General features: G+C 35.1%; 1 protein-coding gene across 1 annotated transcript; it reads left to right on the top strand.

Annotated features, from left to right (window-relative positions):
- The first annotated feature begins 109 nt into the window (after positions 1-109).
- On the top strand, positions 110-14,447 carry LOC117293328 (glutaredoxin domain-containing cysteine-rich protein 1-like). The gene is made up of 4 exons (XM_033775595.1): positions 110-1,012; positions 4,716-4,958; positions 5,925-5,990; positions 9,849-14,447. Exons 1-4 carry the CDS (start codon positions 371-373, stop codon positions 10,026-10,028), a joined length of 1,131 nt encoding a protein of 376 aa, XP_033631486.1. The 5' UTR covers positions 110-370; the 3' UTR covers positions 10,029-14,447.
- The last annotated feature ends 7,218 nt before the right edge of the window (positions 14,448-21,665 follow it).

The raw sequence follows: 21,665 nt of genomic DNA on the forward strand, positions 1-21,665 counted from the left end.
AACTGTTTATGTTTGACAGACGCCCTCTCACGACGTATAACAACCATTCTTCGTATTTAATACGCTTTCCGATCTTCCAATCAAAATCATCACAGCACTGTAGGTCGGAGAGGCGGAACATGACAGCGAGAATGTTTTCCTATAAATCATCATGACTGCATTTTTTTATGTTCGTTTACATCTTGATCTGACATAAATACACACGAAGCACAACATCAGAATGACGACAAGTTCTGTACCACTGCCGGAACTAGTAGGAACCGATTTTCCAGAAGTGTCTTATGACTCATGATCCACCATTGATTTTTCATCCTACTTAGCCTTTTGATTTTGAGAGAGTACGAGGTTTTTTGGGTGTTGGAGCCGGACCATGGCCCAGTTGCAGAATGGCAGGGAGGAGTCCCAGCTTACCAACGGCGTCGAAGCTGATGACTCACTGGACCAGCTGGCTGGCCGTAAAGTCATCGGAGAACATTTCAATAGTAATAACAACACAGAACCAGAACCACAAGATAATGGGGAATCGAGTGAACCTTTGTACACGAATCATTTTTTTGTGAATGGAACTGCACCAACCGAGAGTGAACTTCTCCAACACATCAGTGATGCTATTTCAAATTTCAGTCTAAATCCAAGACCAACTTCAGAATTATTCTCTACTCCTCAAGCAACACCACCACCACAACGCCTGCCTGCTGTTGCTCCAAAACCGTCCACAAGTAAAAACCCACAACCGAACCATCAGCAGCGTGTTCGGGGCAAGTCTGCCAGCCAAATGGGTTACCAGTTTCATGTCAATGAAAATGCTACCAAGGAAGTTGGTTCCCATCCGCAAGGGGCAGAGGCCCAGGGCGATGGTGAGAACAGAACTCTGAGGTTTGTCGGGAAGCGAGGCCTTACTACGGGAGATGGTGATGATATTACAAGTGCAAAAGGAACTGTTAGGGGCGTCACTAACAGAGTTAGGGCGGGTATTATGAACTTCAATTACAAGCCGCTAAGCAATGCAAAGGTGAGTTAAAGCAGGAGACAAAACCTACCTCCCATGGTCAAAGCAGCACTTGGGCTAGTTGTTGCGATAACGTTACCCTCCTCCCGACGGCGAAGCCGAGGGTTACGATATCGCAACTTACTCCACTTGGGCTAGTTGCGATAATCAAATCTTCCTCCCACTGTCAGGAAGAGGGTTACGATTTAATGGCAATTTCATTTCGGGTAATGTGGATCCTCCTGATGCAACATAATGAAGAGCAACAATGTTATATATCACAGGGTCTTCTATACTGTATGTATGATATGCTTTAATTAATCAAACCTAACCGCTAGGCCTACTTTTTCACTTTGTTGTTGTTAATTATGATGATCCCAGGAGTTATTCAGCCTAGAAGTATGAGGTTGGTTCCACTAAATCACCTCCATGAAGAGGAGACGATAGCGGAACGAACCATTGTTCTAATCTAGAAGTACCTACAATACATGTAGGAATGATCTTCTTTGAGTTGGTTGAAGTCATTGATGATTATAAGACAATTTAGCCCTGATCAGGGACATCTTTAGTAGACAAACAATTTAAGGAGTCTGTGAAACATCCTAGTGCTCCAAACACCATTTCTTGTACACCATAACTGTACCTGGGTGGGAAGATAATGTTCGTAAATCCAAGAGAAACAAAACATACAACTTACAAGGCATTGGATCACTAGAGTGGATGTGACCAAATTCAGTAGACTATTTCAAATTGAAAATGTTAACAAATTCTATGTATCATGCCTTAATAAGTATACCCCGTCGGAAATGATAAATTAAAGTGTTTCAAGAAGTTGATAACCCCACAATCAGGGACCAAGGTAAGGGTAAGTGTTTTAAGTGATTGATACTTATTTGAATTAAATACAGCAAGACATGGCAAGAAGGTAAAACAATAAATTAAAATCGAACAAAATAGAATCACAAGAAAGAAAAAATTCCCAAAATATTACAAGAAAAGCCCCCAAAAGCTATTAACCTTCTTCTAAGACTTATTTCCATTTGGGGGAAAAAATCGGCATTTATAAATAAGAAAAATTAATGGTCCAATTGACAGACTGACCTAAAGTTTTAAAGTTCTTGAATCAAACTTTCTAACAATAATATTCATCCTTGCTTAGAGACAGTGCACTACATTCAATTACAATGTAAAGAATTGTTATTCTTTTCATGCAAAGTTCTACATCTAAACACCTTTTTCATTGTCTCAATTTCTCCAAAGAATGTCAAATAGGTTCAAGTAAAGATTAATACGTTGCAGAGGCTGGGAGAGATTCTGAAAAACTACAATTATTGCAATCCCAGTTTGTGGAAATAAATCAAATTATTGTGATCCGTTCTCATAAATCTGTCGAAAGAAATGTATTGTTCTCTAAGTTTGAAAAGAGCTGGCATCAAGAAGAACACTGCAATGTAATCCAACATCACCTGACAATTTAAATCTAACTTTTTGATCTGAACAAATATTGTTTATCTTTGAACTTGATGTTTTTTCCATTAGAAAGAAAATCATTAGAAAATAATGTTCACAACAAATGTTGTCATCCTTGACAGGTTACCTTGTACACATGTTGTACAGTGTACACACTGGGCCTGATACAGTGATGTCTCCACTGACTCAGTGAATTGTAAACTATTGCTTTATTGCAAACTTAATTACATCTCAATTCTTTCATTTGTACACCACCTGGGAAATAAAATCTTGATTATTTTTCCAAGTGAAGGACAGTACATCTTTATGAATTCAATGCAGTCTCAGAGTCTGGTTTTACAGGTATAGACATATAGATACAGTACATTGTATGTACATGTCCCGAGGCACTGTGTCTAGATGGTGCACTATCAAATGTTTCAGTAGAAATTCTAGTTTTCCTTACATCAAAATTGAGTACCCTGTATCAAGGAAAAGTTGCCAACGTCATACAGGCCTGTATAGTTTTATTGATGCAATGGGATGTAGTTTGTATGACTACGCTGCCATGGTGTTTGTTTGCAATTATCTGTACCCACAGTAGAAAGACTGCTTACATTGTGTATTTTGCACTGAGAGTTAAAGAACATTATAAATTGTGAATATTATATGCGTAGCTGTTACTTTTTTCCCCTTTATTTCTTGCTAAAAGCTCTATAGGTCATAATGAATTAAACTTTTTAGTCTTTCAAAATATTTCTCACTTTTAAAGATCTTGATTTTCCTCAAAATTGTTTGTTTACAGAAAAACATGTTGACAATACTAAATTGTGTGTATGTAAAACACAGTGTCTATAGATGCTCATTACTCTTGAGATTGAGTTTGGTAGCAAATGTTACAGGTAATATTAGTACAAGGCCAATCATCAGAACCCCTTATTATTAAATTTTTCTTTTTTTAAAGGCCACTAAATTTTATTTGGACAAGTTTGTTAGATGAGCTGCTAAATTAGAAGCTGGGCTCATCCCATTAAAGAATACCTTCAGTCCTATGCCCATCCCCAACCTTTCACAGTTTTTTAAGGAAGTTGTATGATTGATCGCCAATTTAATCTTTAAAAAATGGGTTTAACTCCAAACAATTGGGTGTTGATTCATATTGGAGTGTGTTGGTAAGATCTCTAGGCATTCCTACTATGAAAGCATCTAATGACAGAACATGCCCTAATTTAATCAGGACTTTGTCCTTATTGGATCACACCCTTATTGAGTGTCGTCATAAATGTCAGATTACACTAACTGTGTTGACATATTGGTTCAGTTAGTCACCAATGATCATTAGTTGTCCTTATTCGTTTTCGTTTCCTTAGCAACCAAGAATCCCAGGCATTTTAATTATGTGGTGATCTGGAATAATACATGACGTAGATTTACATGAGGTCTTAACACTGGTGTGTGAACAAACCAAAATATTGTTAGTTTGGTTTTCAAGGCCCCCCCCCCCCTCCCATGATGAAACTAAAATGACCTTGTTCAGTGTCAATTCACTCACAAACTCATAGATTGATTTACTGGGATCTGTCATCACTCTGACAAATTTCACACCATGAACATTCAATCAACAAACTGTTGGACTCTGATTATGGTGGTACAGTATGCCTGATCCACAGAGAATTTGGCTCACTACTAGTGCAGTCCTAAGTACAACAGCATCAAACCTAGGCAGAGTTGGCAATGGTCTTTTCATACATGTAGGCCTACCTACACATGTAGCCTAATACTGGCAGTCCTCATCCAACCAAACATTCATAGTTGGGATGGTCAGGGTTATACCTAATGTGGCCTAGGATAAGAGAGGCTGGTAATAACATTTTTTAATAGCAGTAACAATTGCCTTACAACTAACTGGTCAGCATTTGAGTAATATTGTTAATATTTAGACTCTAAAAACTACAATTTAGATTATTTTTTGAAATAAGAAGTCACTTGTTGCAAAGAAATTTAATTTTAGAAATGATTTAACATTTATATAAATAACTAGTTTTCTCTTGTTGGATTTGCCACCTGCCTTAATTAATGAAGGTGAATTATGAATACTTAATAACTCTTTTACAACAGAATGAGTTTTAATTTGTAAAGGGATAAGTACTAGATTGCTGGATTTGTGAGGTTACTTTAGGACTCACACCAGCCTTGTTTTACGTTGACAACATTTCCCCAAAACCTTAGGTCGTTATCATCTTAACTTGACATGTCATGTACGTTTTGATTGTTATAGAAAGCAGTAAATAATGAAGATGAGAGGGATAAGATCATCGTCTATACCACCAGTATGCGGATTGTCAGACAAACATTTGAGGATTGTCAGTTTGTCCGCAAGCTGTTCCAGAATCACAGGGTGCGTTTTGAGGAGCGAGATCTCTTTATGAACTCTCAACACCAGCAAGAGTTGATAGACAGACTGGAAGACACGCAGCAGGTCACTCTGCCTATTGTGTTTATTGATGGAGAGCTAGTTGGGGTAAGTTTTAAAACAACTTCTTAAGTGTTTGACAGGTTAGCAAGAATATTAGGCGCCCAGCTTGCGCATTTACCATGGATTCTTGTTGTTACATCATTCATTTGTCTCAAGGTTGGTATGCCCTATGAAATGGAAACTGACAGTAAGTACAACATCCGCAGGTTAATTGTGATAGTTGATTGAAAGTATTTGGCGGTCTTGTTCTAGAAGCCATTGCTTTGTGATTTGAGTTACAACACCCATGTTTCTCTCCAGAATAAATCCTGTGTTGCATTCTGGACCAAAAGTTGGCTGAAGCACGCAAATTAAAACAAGGTTTTCCAAATTTTGATTCTGTGTTTTTTTTTTTTTTACCAGTACCCTGTGCCATCTGGAGCCCAAATAAATGGTATTATTTTATTATTTTCAAGAAATATAAAATGAAAACCCATTATATTTTTTGAGTCACTGCCAGGCGCTAATCGCCCTTTAAAACTTGCAACATGTAGGATGTGCTGATAACCTTGAACTATGTATTCATTGGCCGAGTTGTTTGTATAGGACTCCCTACCTCTGTTCATTTGTCATGCCATGACCTTCCACTTAGTCAGGATTTGACATATTTTTGTAAAACTTTTTTGGGAAAGTCCCTAAACTCTGACTCATGTTTGTTTACTTATTTTACTTGCAATGAAGCACTTTGTTTACATCTCTCATAAAGATGTACATGTAGGTTTTTGTGATGAATGAAAAAGGATACAGTTCTAGACCTTTTGACAAGTTTTCCTGGACAGGGTTTTGTTGCTCATTGAAATGTTTCCCATTGTTCACTTAGGAGGATTTTTGTATTTTGGTTCCCCAAAAGCAATTTTTGCTTTTTAAATTGTGCTTTTGGAAGTCTCATGGGACCCACAGTTTGAGCTTGTTTTTTTTTGTTTCTGCTGGTAATTGCTTTTACTAATAGCAAAGTGTTTATGATTATCACAGGATGTAGAGACGCTGGAAGAGTTAAATGAGACAGGACAGCTGAGGAGGATTCTAGAGAGATTTGAGGTAAAGTCAGAAAGAAGTTTAGCATAAGAATAAAGAGAACCATGCGTGTAAGCAATTACATGTGATGAAGGATCAACAAGATTTAACATTGTATGTGTGCACACAATTAAATTTGAGTTTGTTTTGACTCTCATCTATTTTTAAGAGCAGCTGTCAAGTTTAGAATGCATGTCTCCTTTTGCTTTCCTTTCAAAGTAAAGGCCCTCTCTGTGGCCAGAGAATGACTGCCTGTTTACAGTGCTTAGGTTCTAATTACAGACTGTAGTTTAATTAGTTCTGTTGTTCTCTATAACTGTTGGAAAATGTCTTCAACTCACAATTGGGAGAAACCCTAGGCTGGCGTAGTGGATTGTCAAGAGCTGATATTATTTCATTTTAAAACAAATTGTTGTGTGGGTTTGTTTCAATCACAGTCTTAAAGTTGACTCTGTTCATGCCAGTACCAATCCTCCAGAGATATATTTGAATATAGATACCGTAAAAGGTCAAGAAAATAACATTTCAAAATAAGACTGAAAAATAGTGACAAAGTTTAAAAAGTAAAAAAAAAATTACAGGAATAAAAACTGCACAATTTGAGAATTTATGTTTATTGAAAGCATGTTTACTCTTCCGAAAACGATATCTTGAAAAGTTCTAATGTATCAAAGTAAATCAAAAGTAAACTATAGATTAGTGTCCTCTTCCAAACAGGTTTTCTGCAAGAACACCAATATGTAGGCCTACTGTTGGATTGTACATGCTATTGCCACCCAAATAGTGTAGTGCCTACTTTGTAATACGACCTTCATATTATAACACCTTGGTATGAGGTACATGTAGAGAAGGTGTTACACAGTTAACACTGTCACACCTACTTGGTACTAGTGTTCAATCATGCATCTTTTTCCTCGCTCCAACCAAAATTCAAGATATCTGCCAGACATTAAAAGTATAGTTATTTGAGTAAACTTATTTTCATCCTCTACCTTGTTTACACAAACTGTCACTTTCAGAAGTTTATGTTCTCTTTGTACAAAGCAGTGATGATTGTGAGATGTTTAATTGCTATTTCTCCTCCATGTTATGTTGAAAAGTAGCACTGGTTTGAACTTAGTGAGCTTTGGGGTAAAAACTACTTGTTTTTCTCTTTGTAATAATTACCTTTTCTGTATTTGCCTTTAACACTAGAGAAAGCTTTTACAAACATGCTTTAATGAATTATTTGATCCTGGATGATCACATCTATACAAACAGTGCATTCAGGTGTGTAGTATATTATTGCATTACCAGCAGAAGCTGTTGCCAAAAATAACATGTCTTGACAATTATACCTGCCATAAAATGTACAAAGGTACAGTATCTTGACTCAACGTGTACAATGATTGTGTATTAGGAAAACATGTACATGTATTGTTTGTCAGAAATCCACTTACAAAAAAAGAAAACAAAAACAACTTCCATAATAAAGCTCATCTGATTTGAAGTAGACCAGATTGTTTTTATGATTGAAAAATCTAGATTATAATTTGTGTAATAATATACGTAGGCATTACATAGTCTATACTTTATAGCAGTTTTCACACCCAGAAGTGTGTCCCAAAGCGCTCATTATTTTATAGCTAGGGCCTATACAATTATAACAACCCATTCTTGTAGCACCTTGTATTAAACTTACATCATACAAGGTGTTGATTGCACCATGCAGGATTGCACACAATGCAGCCAAGTGGACCATGCCAGAAACACAGCCAACCCTTCTTCTCTATGGTTCAATTAGTAGAACAAGAGTGTCATCATTGACACACATGGTGCACTACTTCAACATTACTAGAAAAGTTCAACATTATTAATTAAGTGTTTTGGGGTTCCATGCCTTACACAACACATTGGACCTAAAGAAAAAATACATGTACTATAACCCATCCAAAGGATTGAAGCAATGGTGTTGCTGTTAAAAGGACACTTGTGTCATGACTGGTGTTGTTAGAGATTCTGTCCCTTTGGCAAATTGTGTAAACATTTGGTCTAATAATAGGGCCCATTTTTGAATCAACTTCCTTCAGCCAATTGTAAACTACAAGGGGTTGGAGGAGACACACACCAGCTTGACCAGGGGACAAAATCTGCTAAGACTAAGGAACTGTAAGGATTTGATGCACCCATAAATCAATCCGCTAAGATTTTAAGTCAATCTGCTAAGACATGGGGACTGTAAGGCTTTGATGCGCCCATAAATCTCTCATTTTTTAAATGGAAGTATTCTTCCTCATAGAAAGTACCAGTGTGCATTCCATGGCACTACCCGGTAGGTGAGAGACTACACATCATTGAAGTATTTTACACAGCCTGAGCTTGATCAAGTTTATTTACATGGTTCATGTTTCAACATTTGATATAAAAATTTGATAAATCAAATTGTGTTATCTCCACAAATTATTGAGCTGTGTACAAACTAAACTGTGCCTGTCAGGACGTCCATTATACATGTTACTGTAAACTTGTGATGTCACAGGTTATCATGGTCTAACAATGTATTAACAGCTGTAAATGTGTTTGTTTTGAGGGTAGGGTTGTCTACTTGTATTGAATACAGTTCATGACCTTGTGTGGTTAAATATCAAATATGTTTTTCTAGACCTCCTCATTTGTTGGATGCAGTCCCTTACAAACTTTCAGGAATAAATGCTTTTTTTATATTTTACGATCTTGCACAGATTTGGCAGTAAATGTTGATATGAAAGAATGCATTTACTTGTCATCTTGATACTCTGTCTATCCATGTTTTCAAATCTTCAGAAGCTAAAGAAGAAAGAAGGAAGGGGGGGGGCAGTGTTGTAGCATTTGGAATATGTCTCTGTCTTGCCAGTAGATCTTGATGTAATGTTGATTCCTTGGGCTTCAGTTACTTTTAACACTTCCAGGGTTTTGACATAACCAAATGACAAGTCGTAATCCAGGAATGATACCCATTGCTATGTTTATATTACCATGGTACTGAATAAAGGTGCGTTGTATGTAGCAAGTATGTCCTTGTACAATATACATTGAATGTAGATTTTATGCATCCACTCCAGTCATGGATGATGATAACAAAGACATAAATAGCATCCAGTAGAAATTAACAGTTGTCTCTTTATTAATCTTGTAGTTGGCCTATTGTTCATTGACAAAGACATCCAACAAAGACACACAAAGACTGCAGTAAAAAATATAGAGTTCTTTACCAATCTTGAAGTATTTTTATTGACAAATATACCAAAACACAGTAGAAATATAGAGTCGACTCATCACCAATATTGTACAAGTAGGTATTTGTTGACAAAGAGATAAAGAGAAGGGTACATGTAGATGGATCACATAATATAATTTTCACACAATGTGGACCTATTGTTGTTATCGTCTTCACACAATGTGGACCTATTGTTGTTATCATCTTCACACAATGTGGACCTATTGTTGTTTCTGTCATGCTTTGACCGGCACGCTACATACTTTCTTTTATTTAGAGAGAGAACACAATTTTGTACAATAACAAGTTTTTAGGTTTAGTTAATGTTTAATTGCTTAATTTAAATAAGGATTGTGTATGAATAATACTGAAAATACAAGACAAGGCGATAGCCTCCATGACCCCTGGTCAAAGCCTTGGTGCCCTTGAAATGCTCCTAGTAGAAATTTACGAAATTTACAATTTCCTCATAGGGCGCCCTTTTAACAAGGAAGGAGGAAATGCCTTGGTGCCCTTGCCCTTTCAAAAAGCATACAGGCCTGCAAGAAATAGTGCATATTGCAGTAACCTCTATGAGTATTGAATCGGTGTGTATAGGGAGTGAAAATCAGCTGCTCTAATTCGATTCATGTTTTGACAATTTGCAGAAGTTTGTTCCGACATCTGACTGCAGGGAGTGTGGAGGATTTCGTTACGTTCCTTGTCGTGTCTGCAGTGGCAGCAAGAAATCACTCAACCGTAACAACTTTACTGACCAGTTTCATGCTCTGCGCTGCTCGTACTGTGACGAGAACGGACTCCAGAAATGCTCATTGTGCAATAAATGATCAATAAATGATGAAAGGTTACCATAGCTACATACGTAGTGATAGAGGGAAAGCTTTTATTAAGCTATTGACAGCAGTGGATGAAGATTGATAACACTACACCCTATTGATAAACTTATATGTCCATCTATTGTGTGTTTACAAAGTGTCCCAAAGTACAACTAGAGTTGCATAGATTGAGCTGAAATACATGTGCAGATAGTGAAAATATTGCTCACTGCGTAATAATATGTTATAAAGTGCAATCACCTAAAACAGAACTTCATGGCTTTGTTCTCTCTGTTTAAAACTAACTCTTGTTGGAAATTTCACAAGGGATTTTAGGCAGTGTAGTAAAGGTCCTTTCACACATCAATGATTTTGAATTTTTCAAGGTTCAGGACACTTCATTGCAGAACATTGTAGTGATATTACAAAGACAATTCAAGACACTTCATTGCAGAACATTGTAGTGATATTACTAAGAAGATTCAAGGTGATTGTAGATTCATACATTGGCTGGGGTCCATTTCAACAGTTAGTAACTTATGAATAATAGTCACTGTAACTCACCCAATATATTGAACATGAATGTAAGAGTGTATGTTGCATGTTCTGTTGTGCCTGGTTGTAAAAAGTCTAAGTCATTATACAGTTCTCTTGTAGTCCAATTACAGGTTCATGTATTCTCTGTAGAGTTATGAGTATACTGTAAGTATATTGTGCTTATCACTCAATGGTGTTGGGTACTAAAATACTGTCCGTCAAGATTGGAATTGTTTTATGGTTTTGTGAAAATGGAGCACAATATTAGCCCTGTGTATTCTTACAGGCAGATAATATTCCAATGTTTTTTTTAATGAAATTGTATGAATTAAACGTTGTTGCAATTGTCTTTTTACTTGTTTTTCACTAAGTGTTACTATTTAAGATCTATAAATTATTTGGTTTTCCTAATGCATGTTTTCTTCAAGAAAATGTTCTTGCTGGTTGTCCAGTTCCTAATGGCGCACTATAATTTCCTGATTTTGTTCACTTGCAATACATTTGGGTACTTACCCTGGAAATGTTGGTACATGTACATGTATAACGACACAACTGGCTATCCATTACATGTATGATTAATTTGAATGTACTAGTGGCTTTACATATTAATACCGAAAGTTCACACTTTGAATTTCGCCGTCAGAAAGTGGAGAGATTATCAGTAGTGAATACACCAAATCTTACAATGTGTGAGCAGCTAGTACTGCCATTTTCATTTTGCAATGGGCACTTCCATTTCCAGTGGTAAACTTTGAAAAGTGTAATTCCAGGCCTGTATAATTTTTATAGTAGAAAACACTGGAATGGGACCATTAACATGGATTGTTGCAGTTGTACATACCTAGCTGTTTGTTGGACTAACATAGCACCATTGATGAAGAGCCTAGTAATTTCCATTTCAATTCCATGGTCATTCCAAGCTAACATTCATAATTGCTTGGATGTTTATACATGCTTATATTACAGCCCATAGCAAAGTGGTTTGGAGGGCACTCCATTTACCAACGTCTGACAACTTAATTGTTTTTTTCCCCATAACATATTATACATTCTTGTTGGAGATACGGTGTATGTGGTAACATTGCAAAATAAACCTGTACCGTATTCTTCTCTAGTGTTACACATTGTCTGTACATTTTGACAGTTATTAAAAACATTGCAGCACATTGGCAGACAAAACTCCAATTAGTTTCAATTGCAGCAAGTTGTTAAAAGGAATGCATTATTCAAACACAATGTTTATTTGGGGAAAAGGAAGGTAGGAACTTGAAGTGAAAACATGTTGGAATGTAGCCCTGAAGCTATTTTTGGTTGATACTGGGTTAGGATATAGCTACATAGCATATTTGCCTGCTGTTAAGTGCCCATACAGCGACCATTGTAATACAAATGCTAGCAGCAAATGCATAAAAATTGCACTTGATGAGCCAAAATTATCATTGAGATTTTCATTCTGACTGGGTCTTTATTATTGCATTCATAATGGAGCACCATTTAAGGTGTGCTGTGATTTGAGCCATGCATAATTAACCTGAAGCACAATGGGTAATTAAAGAGCTTTGGAGACAACAGCCAGATTCCATCTATGGTCTTAATTGTATACAGAAAAAGAAATGGCTGTTGCAGACGGCTTTACCGCAAGTGAACTGTTGTATAAATGCAAAAATTAGCCCATGTTTGCCCCAAACATATTTTGTATATAAGAGGCTTTTTGAGAATGTCTTTGCTATAGCTGAAATATGAGGCCATTTACTGCTCATTGCACTGAAGTTAAATACCCATGTACTACCTGCCTGCCTAGGAAATGTCTTTTCTCCCAGATGTTTTGTTTGGTTTTTAAATTGGACTGATTTCATTCAAATTTGCCTGTTAATGTATTCCTGTTATTTTATTTTGTAACTATGAATTGATGTGTTTTTTTAAATGTTGTGTGAATTAACTTTATGACATTCCCTGGAATAGTTTAATATTTATAGCAGTAGATTGAACGAAATAATGATTACTTCTTAAACCAGCTTCATTGTTCACATCAAAACACTGTGGTTTAAAGCACACTATTACTGGCATTTTGATGGTCCTACATTTTAAGGCGTGTTTTACATTTTATGGAATTGAAAGGAAGTAGAATTTGTTACATCCAAACTGTGAAACAAGTATGACTTCATCAGCCATGCCTCAGTTATTAGCTTTGCAATGCGCAATTGTAATTTGCTCATTCTGAGCATTGAGACAAGGGTTCAATTTCAATTTAAGAATTCTGCGCTAACAGATTCCTATAAACATGATAAAGTACATTATTCTCTGGTTCATAACCAAATCAACAGATCAATATAAAGTTACAAAGTACATGATTCTTTGGCTCATAGTAAGTGCAGATACCTCATTATTATAATAGCATGTGAGTGGGCAACTTGCAAAATGCACCAGGGAATGCAATGCTGTTTGATTAATGCATTTGACATGCACAATGTTATTGTGAAGAAACTACTGTGTTTTTGTGTGTGAATAGTGAACCCTATGGTTACAAGTATGGCGTCTTTCATAATACAATGTATGGAATGTAGAAATCAATTATCTTAAGAACGTTGACTAAACTAATATGTACAGAAATCTCATTCAGTCTTTCAGTAATTCACATTTTAGAGTAAAACAATGTATTCAGATTTTGTATGTATATATGGCCCAAAGTTCAGTATGAGAAGATAATATTAATATTATAAGTCGAGATTTAACGTCAGAGTACGGATAATTCGTTTTTTGAAATATTGAATTAACACCCTATTTTTTAATCAGATTTTGGATATATTTTAGTGAGCTTTAACTAAAGTTTTCAGTGATTGGAAGTTTCATTTTAAAGAGAGTAAATTGTACTTTTTTTAAGGTGGTTTATGTTATAATTCATGATGGCTTAATGCCAGTGTCAGTGTGCGTTACATTATCACTGCTTCTAAGTAGCGAATAGACCTAGTGGGAAGCGTTTGTAGTCGAAGGAAGTTTTAGTAGAATAAGTTATTCTCTACAAAATATGCACAAACAGGCAAGTTTTGTCACTAAATACTATGACATCAGATATTTTCTTAAAAAGTATTGCAATTTTTGGGGGGAATTTAGGTTAAAAACTTTCCCAATGATGGACAAAAAAATGAAAATGTGGAAGTTTAACTTAAAAAAGTTATAAATTTGAAAATGTAAAAGAACTGTTCTTAGTTTTTAAATGTTGGATATGAGCACCTAATTTGGCAAATAGAACATTGTATTTAGGGGGACTATTGCCATGATCATAGTGTGCTTATAGCTTTACCTGGACACATGAACTCTCACCCAGTCACTGAAAGCGCATTTGTTGGCCTTTGCAAAGAGCCCCATCATAATTAATTAAATTTTTATGGGATGACTTGCGCGCCCCCCATAGTAACTTGGTGAGAGTTTATAATTCCATGCACAGACACAGTCCTGCTTTAATCATGGTGTCAGTTTCCTTAAAACTAAAGGTACATACAGGGAGTTTTACATCATGACATAATGATGGCTTTGCAAACTAAACAAATCCCTTTATGGTTGAACAAATTATGCAAAATGATAGTAAATGGCATCTTGGTAAGTAACTATGCATATACAGAGTATTCTTATTTTTAAATGGTAAAATGGCTTAATAATGTTCTTCAACATTTGAGAAATGAATCATGACATTTTCTAAGACACTTTTTTACAGAAATAGAATTATTTGATGTTTAAAGATGATTGAAGGCACTCGGCACGTTTGGTAATGACTTAAAATATATATAAGCATACACAATTACTCTTTCTTACACGCAACAGAGAATTGCTAATAATAATATAAAACATTGTGACAAGTGACTCCCAGAGTGTAGTTTTTGAGAAAAAAGGTAGTTTCTCACTCAAATATTTAAAACTGGTAAATGACTTCAGGCCTAAAGCCATTTTTAGGCATCTAAACAAGGGTGTTTTTTTCTTACATGATTTTCTTGCAACTTTGATGCTTAGTTCATCCGAAATTCTCACAGGTTTGTTATTTTAAACATGAATGGGATACACCAAGTGAGAATACTGGTCTTGCACGAAATTACCAACGGTGTCCAGTGCCTTTAACTTACACAGTTCTGTTCACAGTTGTGCCAACATATGCAGTTGAATGGTTTCAATTGGTTGTCAACTTGTTTTGAGGTGGGTTAAAAACAGAAATAAAAACTCCTTCATGTGCTACATATACAGTGTACTTATAATTATATTAGTCTATTGATCGCTGATCAGCAGACAGACTGTTGATTGAAAATTGTGAAATCTAAGACCAAAAAGTGTGACAAGATATAGATGTTTGTATTTTTATATTTGCAATATACAGAAACTAATTTTATCTCTAAATACATGATGTTGTATTCGACTATTCACTGTGGTATATCAAATTATCTCTGCACCTATCCTTATGTAGAATGTCAGGAGCAACATGAGTGTTTCACTACACAATATTACAACTTTTGAAATAACTTTGTTTGAAGATCATGAAACATTATAATCAGTAGTTCAGTCCAAGATGGGGACTGAACAAATTTGTCTTTCTAAGTCACTTTTATAAATGTTTTATTTGTTATTTTGGTAGTTTGAGGTTCAATTGATCTTTCAAAATGTCCCCGTGATTTGTTTCACACCTTCACCTTTAACTTATCAAATAAAATTAAATGGCAATTACATTCTTAATCAGCATTTTGTTAGTAGTTAAATCACGGACAACATTAAGAGTTTTCCAAAGTTATGACCCAACAATACAAGAATCAACAAACTTTTGAAAGTTTGAGCTCAGTTGGTAATAGGAATATAACAACAAATTATTGGGAAACCCTTAATATGATTTCACAGTTTTCAAATGTTGGGTTTTGACTTGTGAATTTAAAAATTAAATGTTATGAAAATGTCATATCTCAAAACTCTAGCATTTCAAGCGACAATGTTTTAATGGAAGTTGTTATTTACAGCTGTTATTTTCTTCATAAACATTCTCTTTGATCCACTTACTCTAGTGCTTAGGAAACTACTCCCAGAAGCTCCTTAAATAACTCCACAGGTTACTGAAAACTGGAAATGCTATCATTTCAACATAAATGAATTGTAGTATACATACATACTGTGCATTGAAGGTTCAGACCTTTTTGTTAGCAATGATTCAGACATGTACTTATTTAAATCATGTACAATCTGTACAATCATCCCTTTATGGGGTGCATACTAGGTATCATGTGGTTATAGACAAACTATAATTGCTTCATTATATTTCATAGAATCAATAACGCCATTTAAAAAAGATCAATATAACATGGTGTATTAATCTATGAACAGGGCTATGGGCAAGCAAACTGGGCTTGCAGTTACTAAAGCCAAATGGACGTTCCATTCAGATGGTTTTGGGCAGACCCCATTATGTTTGGCTTTTGTTATGTGGGAACTGTCCGCAACTGGTTCCATTTTATTGTTAAACAAATTTTCCATTTGGTTCTTGTTGATGTTAGGTCATTCACTACTTTGGTAATTTTTCCACAACTTAATGACCATGAAAAGCTTGATTGGAAACAGCACTGGAGATCTGTTGATAGTATAAAACATTGTTAGAAACTGTCCCCTTTGAAGATATGCAGTTTTATAGAAACCGATAATTTATCGTCCATAAATTTTAATCTCAGAAGCCTTCAGGCATGAAGCTTTTCTCAGCCATCTGAAAGCACACAAACTTGTGGGTTTTTTTTCTATTAATATTTTTACAGGTTTGTTATTTTATGCATACATTGGGATTGCCAAGTGAGGATACTTGTCTTTGACAATAACCTAAAGTATACCCTAGAGGTTACTTTAGGAGCTGAATTCATAAGTCTGTCTATATGTTGTAGTGGTAACTTAACTAGATGGCCAAAATGACACGTATAAGTAGTGTAACTCCATATACATGTAGTCCCATCATGAGACTGGTCAAGGCTTTTATATCATCGTATCTTTCATCATGTCGGTTTCAAAGCCTTTGTCCAGTCTGTTCTGGGTTAGCCATTTCATTATAGCCTTGCCTTTAGCAATTAATCTGTAAGGTTCTGAAATGTCCAGTAAGATTGTTCTGAAATGTCCAGTAAGATTTGAACTCATTTGAAATGAGAGAGTTTGGTTTGATGTGTATAACTCTCCTGAAAAGGAGCAGAATACACCTTTGAAACATCAAGACAACAACAACAATCTTCTTGCTGCCAATACTCCTTCCAAACTTATTTCTCACATGGTTGTTTCAAGCAAGTTTATAGAAATAGTTACTACTTATACCTTTCTTACAGTGTACAAAGTAAGAGCTACAGAAGAATTGTTATATTGTTCACTCCAATGTGATTTTAAAACAAAAACTTGAGGGAATGAAAATATTTTCAGACAGAAATAGAAGTTAAGAGGCATTATGCATCCTAGGTTTCCGGTGGATGTTTTAATATTTTATAAATATATGCAATATCAGTAAAGTGCACATGTATATCAGCAAAGTGCACATGTGTCTATAGAAGTTCATCGAGTTGTTGAGACACACAACCATCTGCATATAATTATTGGTCAATTATTGTATGGAAATAGATAATGTTGTGCCTTTTTGTGACTTTATGTATATAATATGGACTGTGATTAAAGTATTTTGTGGAAGAATTCAAATTTGGTTTGTTATATTGAAGTTTGTATCTGTTGAGTAAAATGGTCCATGCAAGAATGAATCTCGGAGAAGTTTCATGTCAATTTGTTTCTGGAATCAACCCGATGTGATTAAAACTGGGAAAAAGCAACCAGTCTGGACATGTCTGCTGCCACCTTGTGACAGTTATTTTTAGGGTCCTTTAAATTAGTAAATAATGTTTATTGAACAAACTCACTGTATAAAGGCACTTGACACTATCGATAATTACCAACAATTAGTTTTATACGTACATAACACCCAACTTGGTAACGAGTAATGGAGAGCTGTTGATAGTATAAACATTGTGAGAAACGGCTCACCCTGAAGCAAAATAGTCATTTGAGTAATTTCCTACTAAAATGTTTGAATTTGATTTTGAGACCTCAGAACTAGATTTTTAGGTCCTGAAATTAAGCATCTTCGTGCGACAATGGTGTTTTTTCTTCCATTATTATCTCACAACTGCGATGACCAATTGAGCTGAAACTTTCGCAAGTTTGTTATTTTATGCATAATGTTGAGATACACCAATAAGTGAGAAGACTGGTGTATGACAATTAATAATAGTGTCCATTGTCTTTATCTGTAACGCTCTCCAAATTTCAGCTGAGACATTGGTCAGGACTGATCTCATCATAAGACCAACACATCATAGTCATGTCAAGAAGTGCATGTGAAATGATAGTCTATTAACCTCTAAAATGGAATGTTCTGTTGCTCGAGATAAAAACTTGTCTTTTAGGACGAGTAATGTATCAGATCAGCTATGAATTATCAAAATGTTAAGGATATTTCATCCTTATTACCGCTATCTCACCCCTGAAATCTCCATTTGGATTTACATACTCGAGTGGAAATAAAAAAGAGAACAAATCTTGTGAGGATTGAATTCTTAGGGTTTTAAATTCCTCTCAAACATATGTTGACATTTTTCGTATAAATTCCTAGATACTTCTTGCAGTGTGTAACTCAATGGTTAGAACAATACATGTACCTCAGTGGAATTGGAAAAAGAAAACAAAATCTTCTGACCTTTTTTAGACTAAACATGACACAAGGGACCTAGAATTAGATACTTTTTAGGGGAGATCGCAAAGATATTTTTTCAGATCCTCTCTTCAATATAAGGACAGCGCCATTAGTTCTCTGCGCTCCTTTCACTGACTCTCCGTTAGAAAGTTAGACATGGCCTAGCTCCTAAATATATCTCAGAATCACTTATTCCCAAAAAGTAACCTACGTCTCTTGTTCTCCGATCATCTACCGCCCACCTGGAATTCAACTCTGGTCCTATTCCCCCGCATTCGCTATGGCAACCGCTCCTTCTCTTGAACAATCTTCCCGTCCACATCCGTGCCTCCACTACACTGGACTCTTTTAAAAACCCACTTATTTAAACCCATCTAAGCTTATGTTCAGTTTCAGCTGTTTCATCCCACTTAATTTTTTTTGTTATTTTACACTTCTTTGTCTTTCTTCAGTGTATTTAATTACTTTTATGTTTCAGGGCTTAGAAACCATGTATTAAGCGCTCTATAAATGCATGTTATTATTATTAATATTACATCAAAGTGGGAAAAATATCGAGTACTTTAATTTCCATAATCTAGTCTTTCAAATGAGTGTCCACACTTGACTACATCAACTTACAACAGTCATGATTACATTTATTCTGTACATTTCCTTGTTCACATACAATGTTTGTTAACGCAGTAAGTATAATGAGCACATCCAATGCCCGTTCTGGAATTAGTTTAAGGTCTTATTTTATGGGAAAAAAAACTACTTTTTGTCGCCATCTCACAACTATTATAAAAAATCACACAGTAATTGCCCAATTACCTGACATGTCAGTATTTACAATGCGTAATGAAATAGAATAATTTGATCTTACATATTAACTGGCACAACAATCTCCTTTGTAGCATTTGTTATTAAGCTTAAAGAAAATAAAAATCAGGAATAAATTTGTGGGAATGATAACTCTGTCTTGGAATGGCTGGAATTGTTTTGGTCACTTCATCATTTTGTGCTTCTAAGATAAAACCAAAGTATTTAAGATATAATGAAAAACAGTAGATCGATTTAACTTGATCAAATATTCTCATTTTCAAATAAATAATTATTTTAAAAAGGAGCGTCTAAGAATGGAATGGTTTTCTTCGTGAAATAAATGTTAAAACTTGCTAAAGATGAAAATTAGTCGTCATTGACAGCACCCATTGATTCTATTTGCTGTGAATGCAGCATCGTTTGTGTTGCCTGACATTCAAGAATCACATGGATTGCTAGCATTTCTCTTTTCAATTGGTAAGGACATTGTTATTCCGGAAAAGCAGTCTAAATCAACCACAAACTTGACCATGCTTTTTCTTTTTCAGCTGTTCAAAAGTTCAGTTGCTTGGCATGCAATTTTACTTTTATGCAAAACACTTACTGCTCATTTGACACAATAATTTGTTATTACCATGACTACCGTACAGCAAAAACTAAGCATGAGTTATCGTATCATCCCTTGAATATTGGAATATCTAATCAAATTATACAATCAATCAACCAATAGTTATGAATCACTCTTTGTTTACGTAAACACTATTCCAACGATATACAAATAATATAATTTTGTTTATAGAAAAATAAATTAGTGAATTAGAATACAGAATTGCAGTATAAATTAATTTCAAATTGCAGACATCTAAAAAACTGAGGAAAAGCGATAAATGGAGTATTCCTGGGAAAGGGAATTGTAGTGAGTAGGAATACGTGTCATGTTTATTTATAAAATTGTGACAAACAAATATAAATCAATCAAAGATTATTAAAATGAAAGTTTACAATTTCTGTAAGAAAATTGTTCCCGCATATAATTAGAACTTATAATTAGAATGTAAATGAAGTCATACAAAAAAAGAAGAAAATGTTGCCATAGTGTGACCTAAAATGCTGGTTAATTGGACCAAATTTCCTTGTTTGAATCTTCAACAGCCACTTAATCATAAAGACAATAAATGTATTTTTTTAATTTTTAGTTATAGGTGTATGAATAGCGGTTCATCTTTGGGGCTTAATGATGGAATTACATTTGCCCAACAAGATGCTACGGGCCTCTGTCTTTAAACCTATACTTGTTAGAATGAAGCATGACTTGGTAATCTATTGAGATATTTATTTGAAAATACAACCTTTTTGATGATCGGGACATTGTGAATAATGATCACGTTATTACGAAATGATTGGGACTTTTGAGTTGGATTTCAACAATGGAAATGATCATTTCCTTCATCTTGAAATGATTGGGACTAATGGACTGGTTTTTGAGTTGGATTTCAACAATGGGAATGATCATTTCCTTCATATTAATATATATCTGGAAATGAAGACTCAAAACTCTAGAACAGAGACCATTCAATTATTATTATTATTTATTATGTAAGCTAGGAGCCATGTTACCATGTAAGTAGGGACCAATCCCCAAATTCGAAGCGAGGCTGTACAAGGTTGATTTTAAACCAAATTTAAAAGAAGCTAAAGGCAGTCTCTGTGAGACTAACCCATTCTTCCATCTAAATAACCATGAATGATGTAGAATTCAGGAACAGGATCAAACGTGTTGGCTCCCAAACTGAGCTGGATTCAAACCAGTAAGCATCATTTTATCAACCTGATCAGATCTGTGATGCCAGGGCAAACTGGCAGCAAGGAACGTTTATCACCTCAAGGCCATTACTTGTATGGTTCCCTAAACACACATACTGATAATTAGTCAGCACATAAAAAGGGACATGACTTTTTGTTATCTTTACAGCCTGTGGTTGTGACTTGCAGAAGATAATCACCATATCACATTGTGCACTTGGCCTTTTGTTAGTTCACCAAATAAAACTTTTAAAAACCCTTTTATATTCTATGGAGACCATGGTGCTCCTTGACTACTTATAAAAGAACTGATTCAAACAGTCTTCAACTGACATTCTTCCCTAAAACGCAAACCTTTATAATATTTGTACAACTGTTATTTACAATTTACAATCAGAACAATATCTAGTATATATATACATGTATATGTATAAAAAGCGCCAAATTGTGTTTAAAGTATTTGTAAATAAAAAAGGGACTTGTGTTTGATTTCATTATACTGCATTCCTTGTTTGTGAATACAATACACCATAGATGGAGTTATTGTGACAGACTAATCTAAGAGACCCTCCCATACCTTTCAAAATACTCCATACCATATTAACTTGATATTATAATACCTTGCCCAATGATAACCAATTGTAGCTTGGCCTACAGTCATATATCCTCCAAAGTGTAACAGCTTCCTGAATACAAATCTTGAGAAATTGGATGGTTGACATTTCTGAATTAAAAACTATCTTTAAAACAAGATCTCTACGATCTAACTA

This window comes from Asterias rubens, chromosome 8 (assembly GCF_902459465.1).
Source record: "Asterias rubens chromosome 8, eAstRub1.3, whole genome shotgun sequence".
Taxonomy (NCBI): domain Eukaryota; kingdom Metazoa; phylum Echinodermata; class Asteroidea; order Forcipulatida; family Asteriidae; genus Asterias; species Asterias rubens.

Excerpts from the sequence above, each read along its gene's own strand:
- LOC117293328 (XM_033775595.1), top strand. The coding sequence starts at position 371 with ATGGCCCAGTTGCAGAATGGCAGGGAGGAGTCCCAGCTTACCAACGGC. Across the intron at positions 1,013-4,715 it reads AGCCGCTAAGCAATGCAAAG|AAAGCAGTAAATAATGAAGA; the intron begins GTGAGTTAAAGC and ends TGATTGTTATAG. Across the intron at positions 5,991-9,848 it reads GGATTCTAGAGAGATTTGAG|AAGTTTGTTCCGACATCTGA; the intron begins GTAAAGTCAGAA and ends GACAATTTGCAG.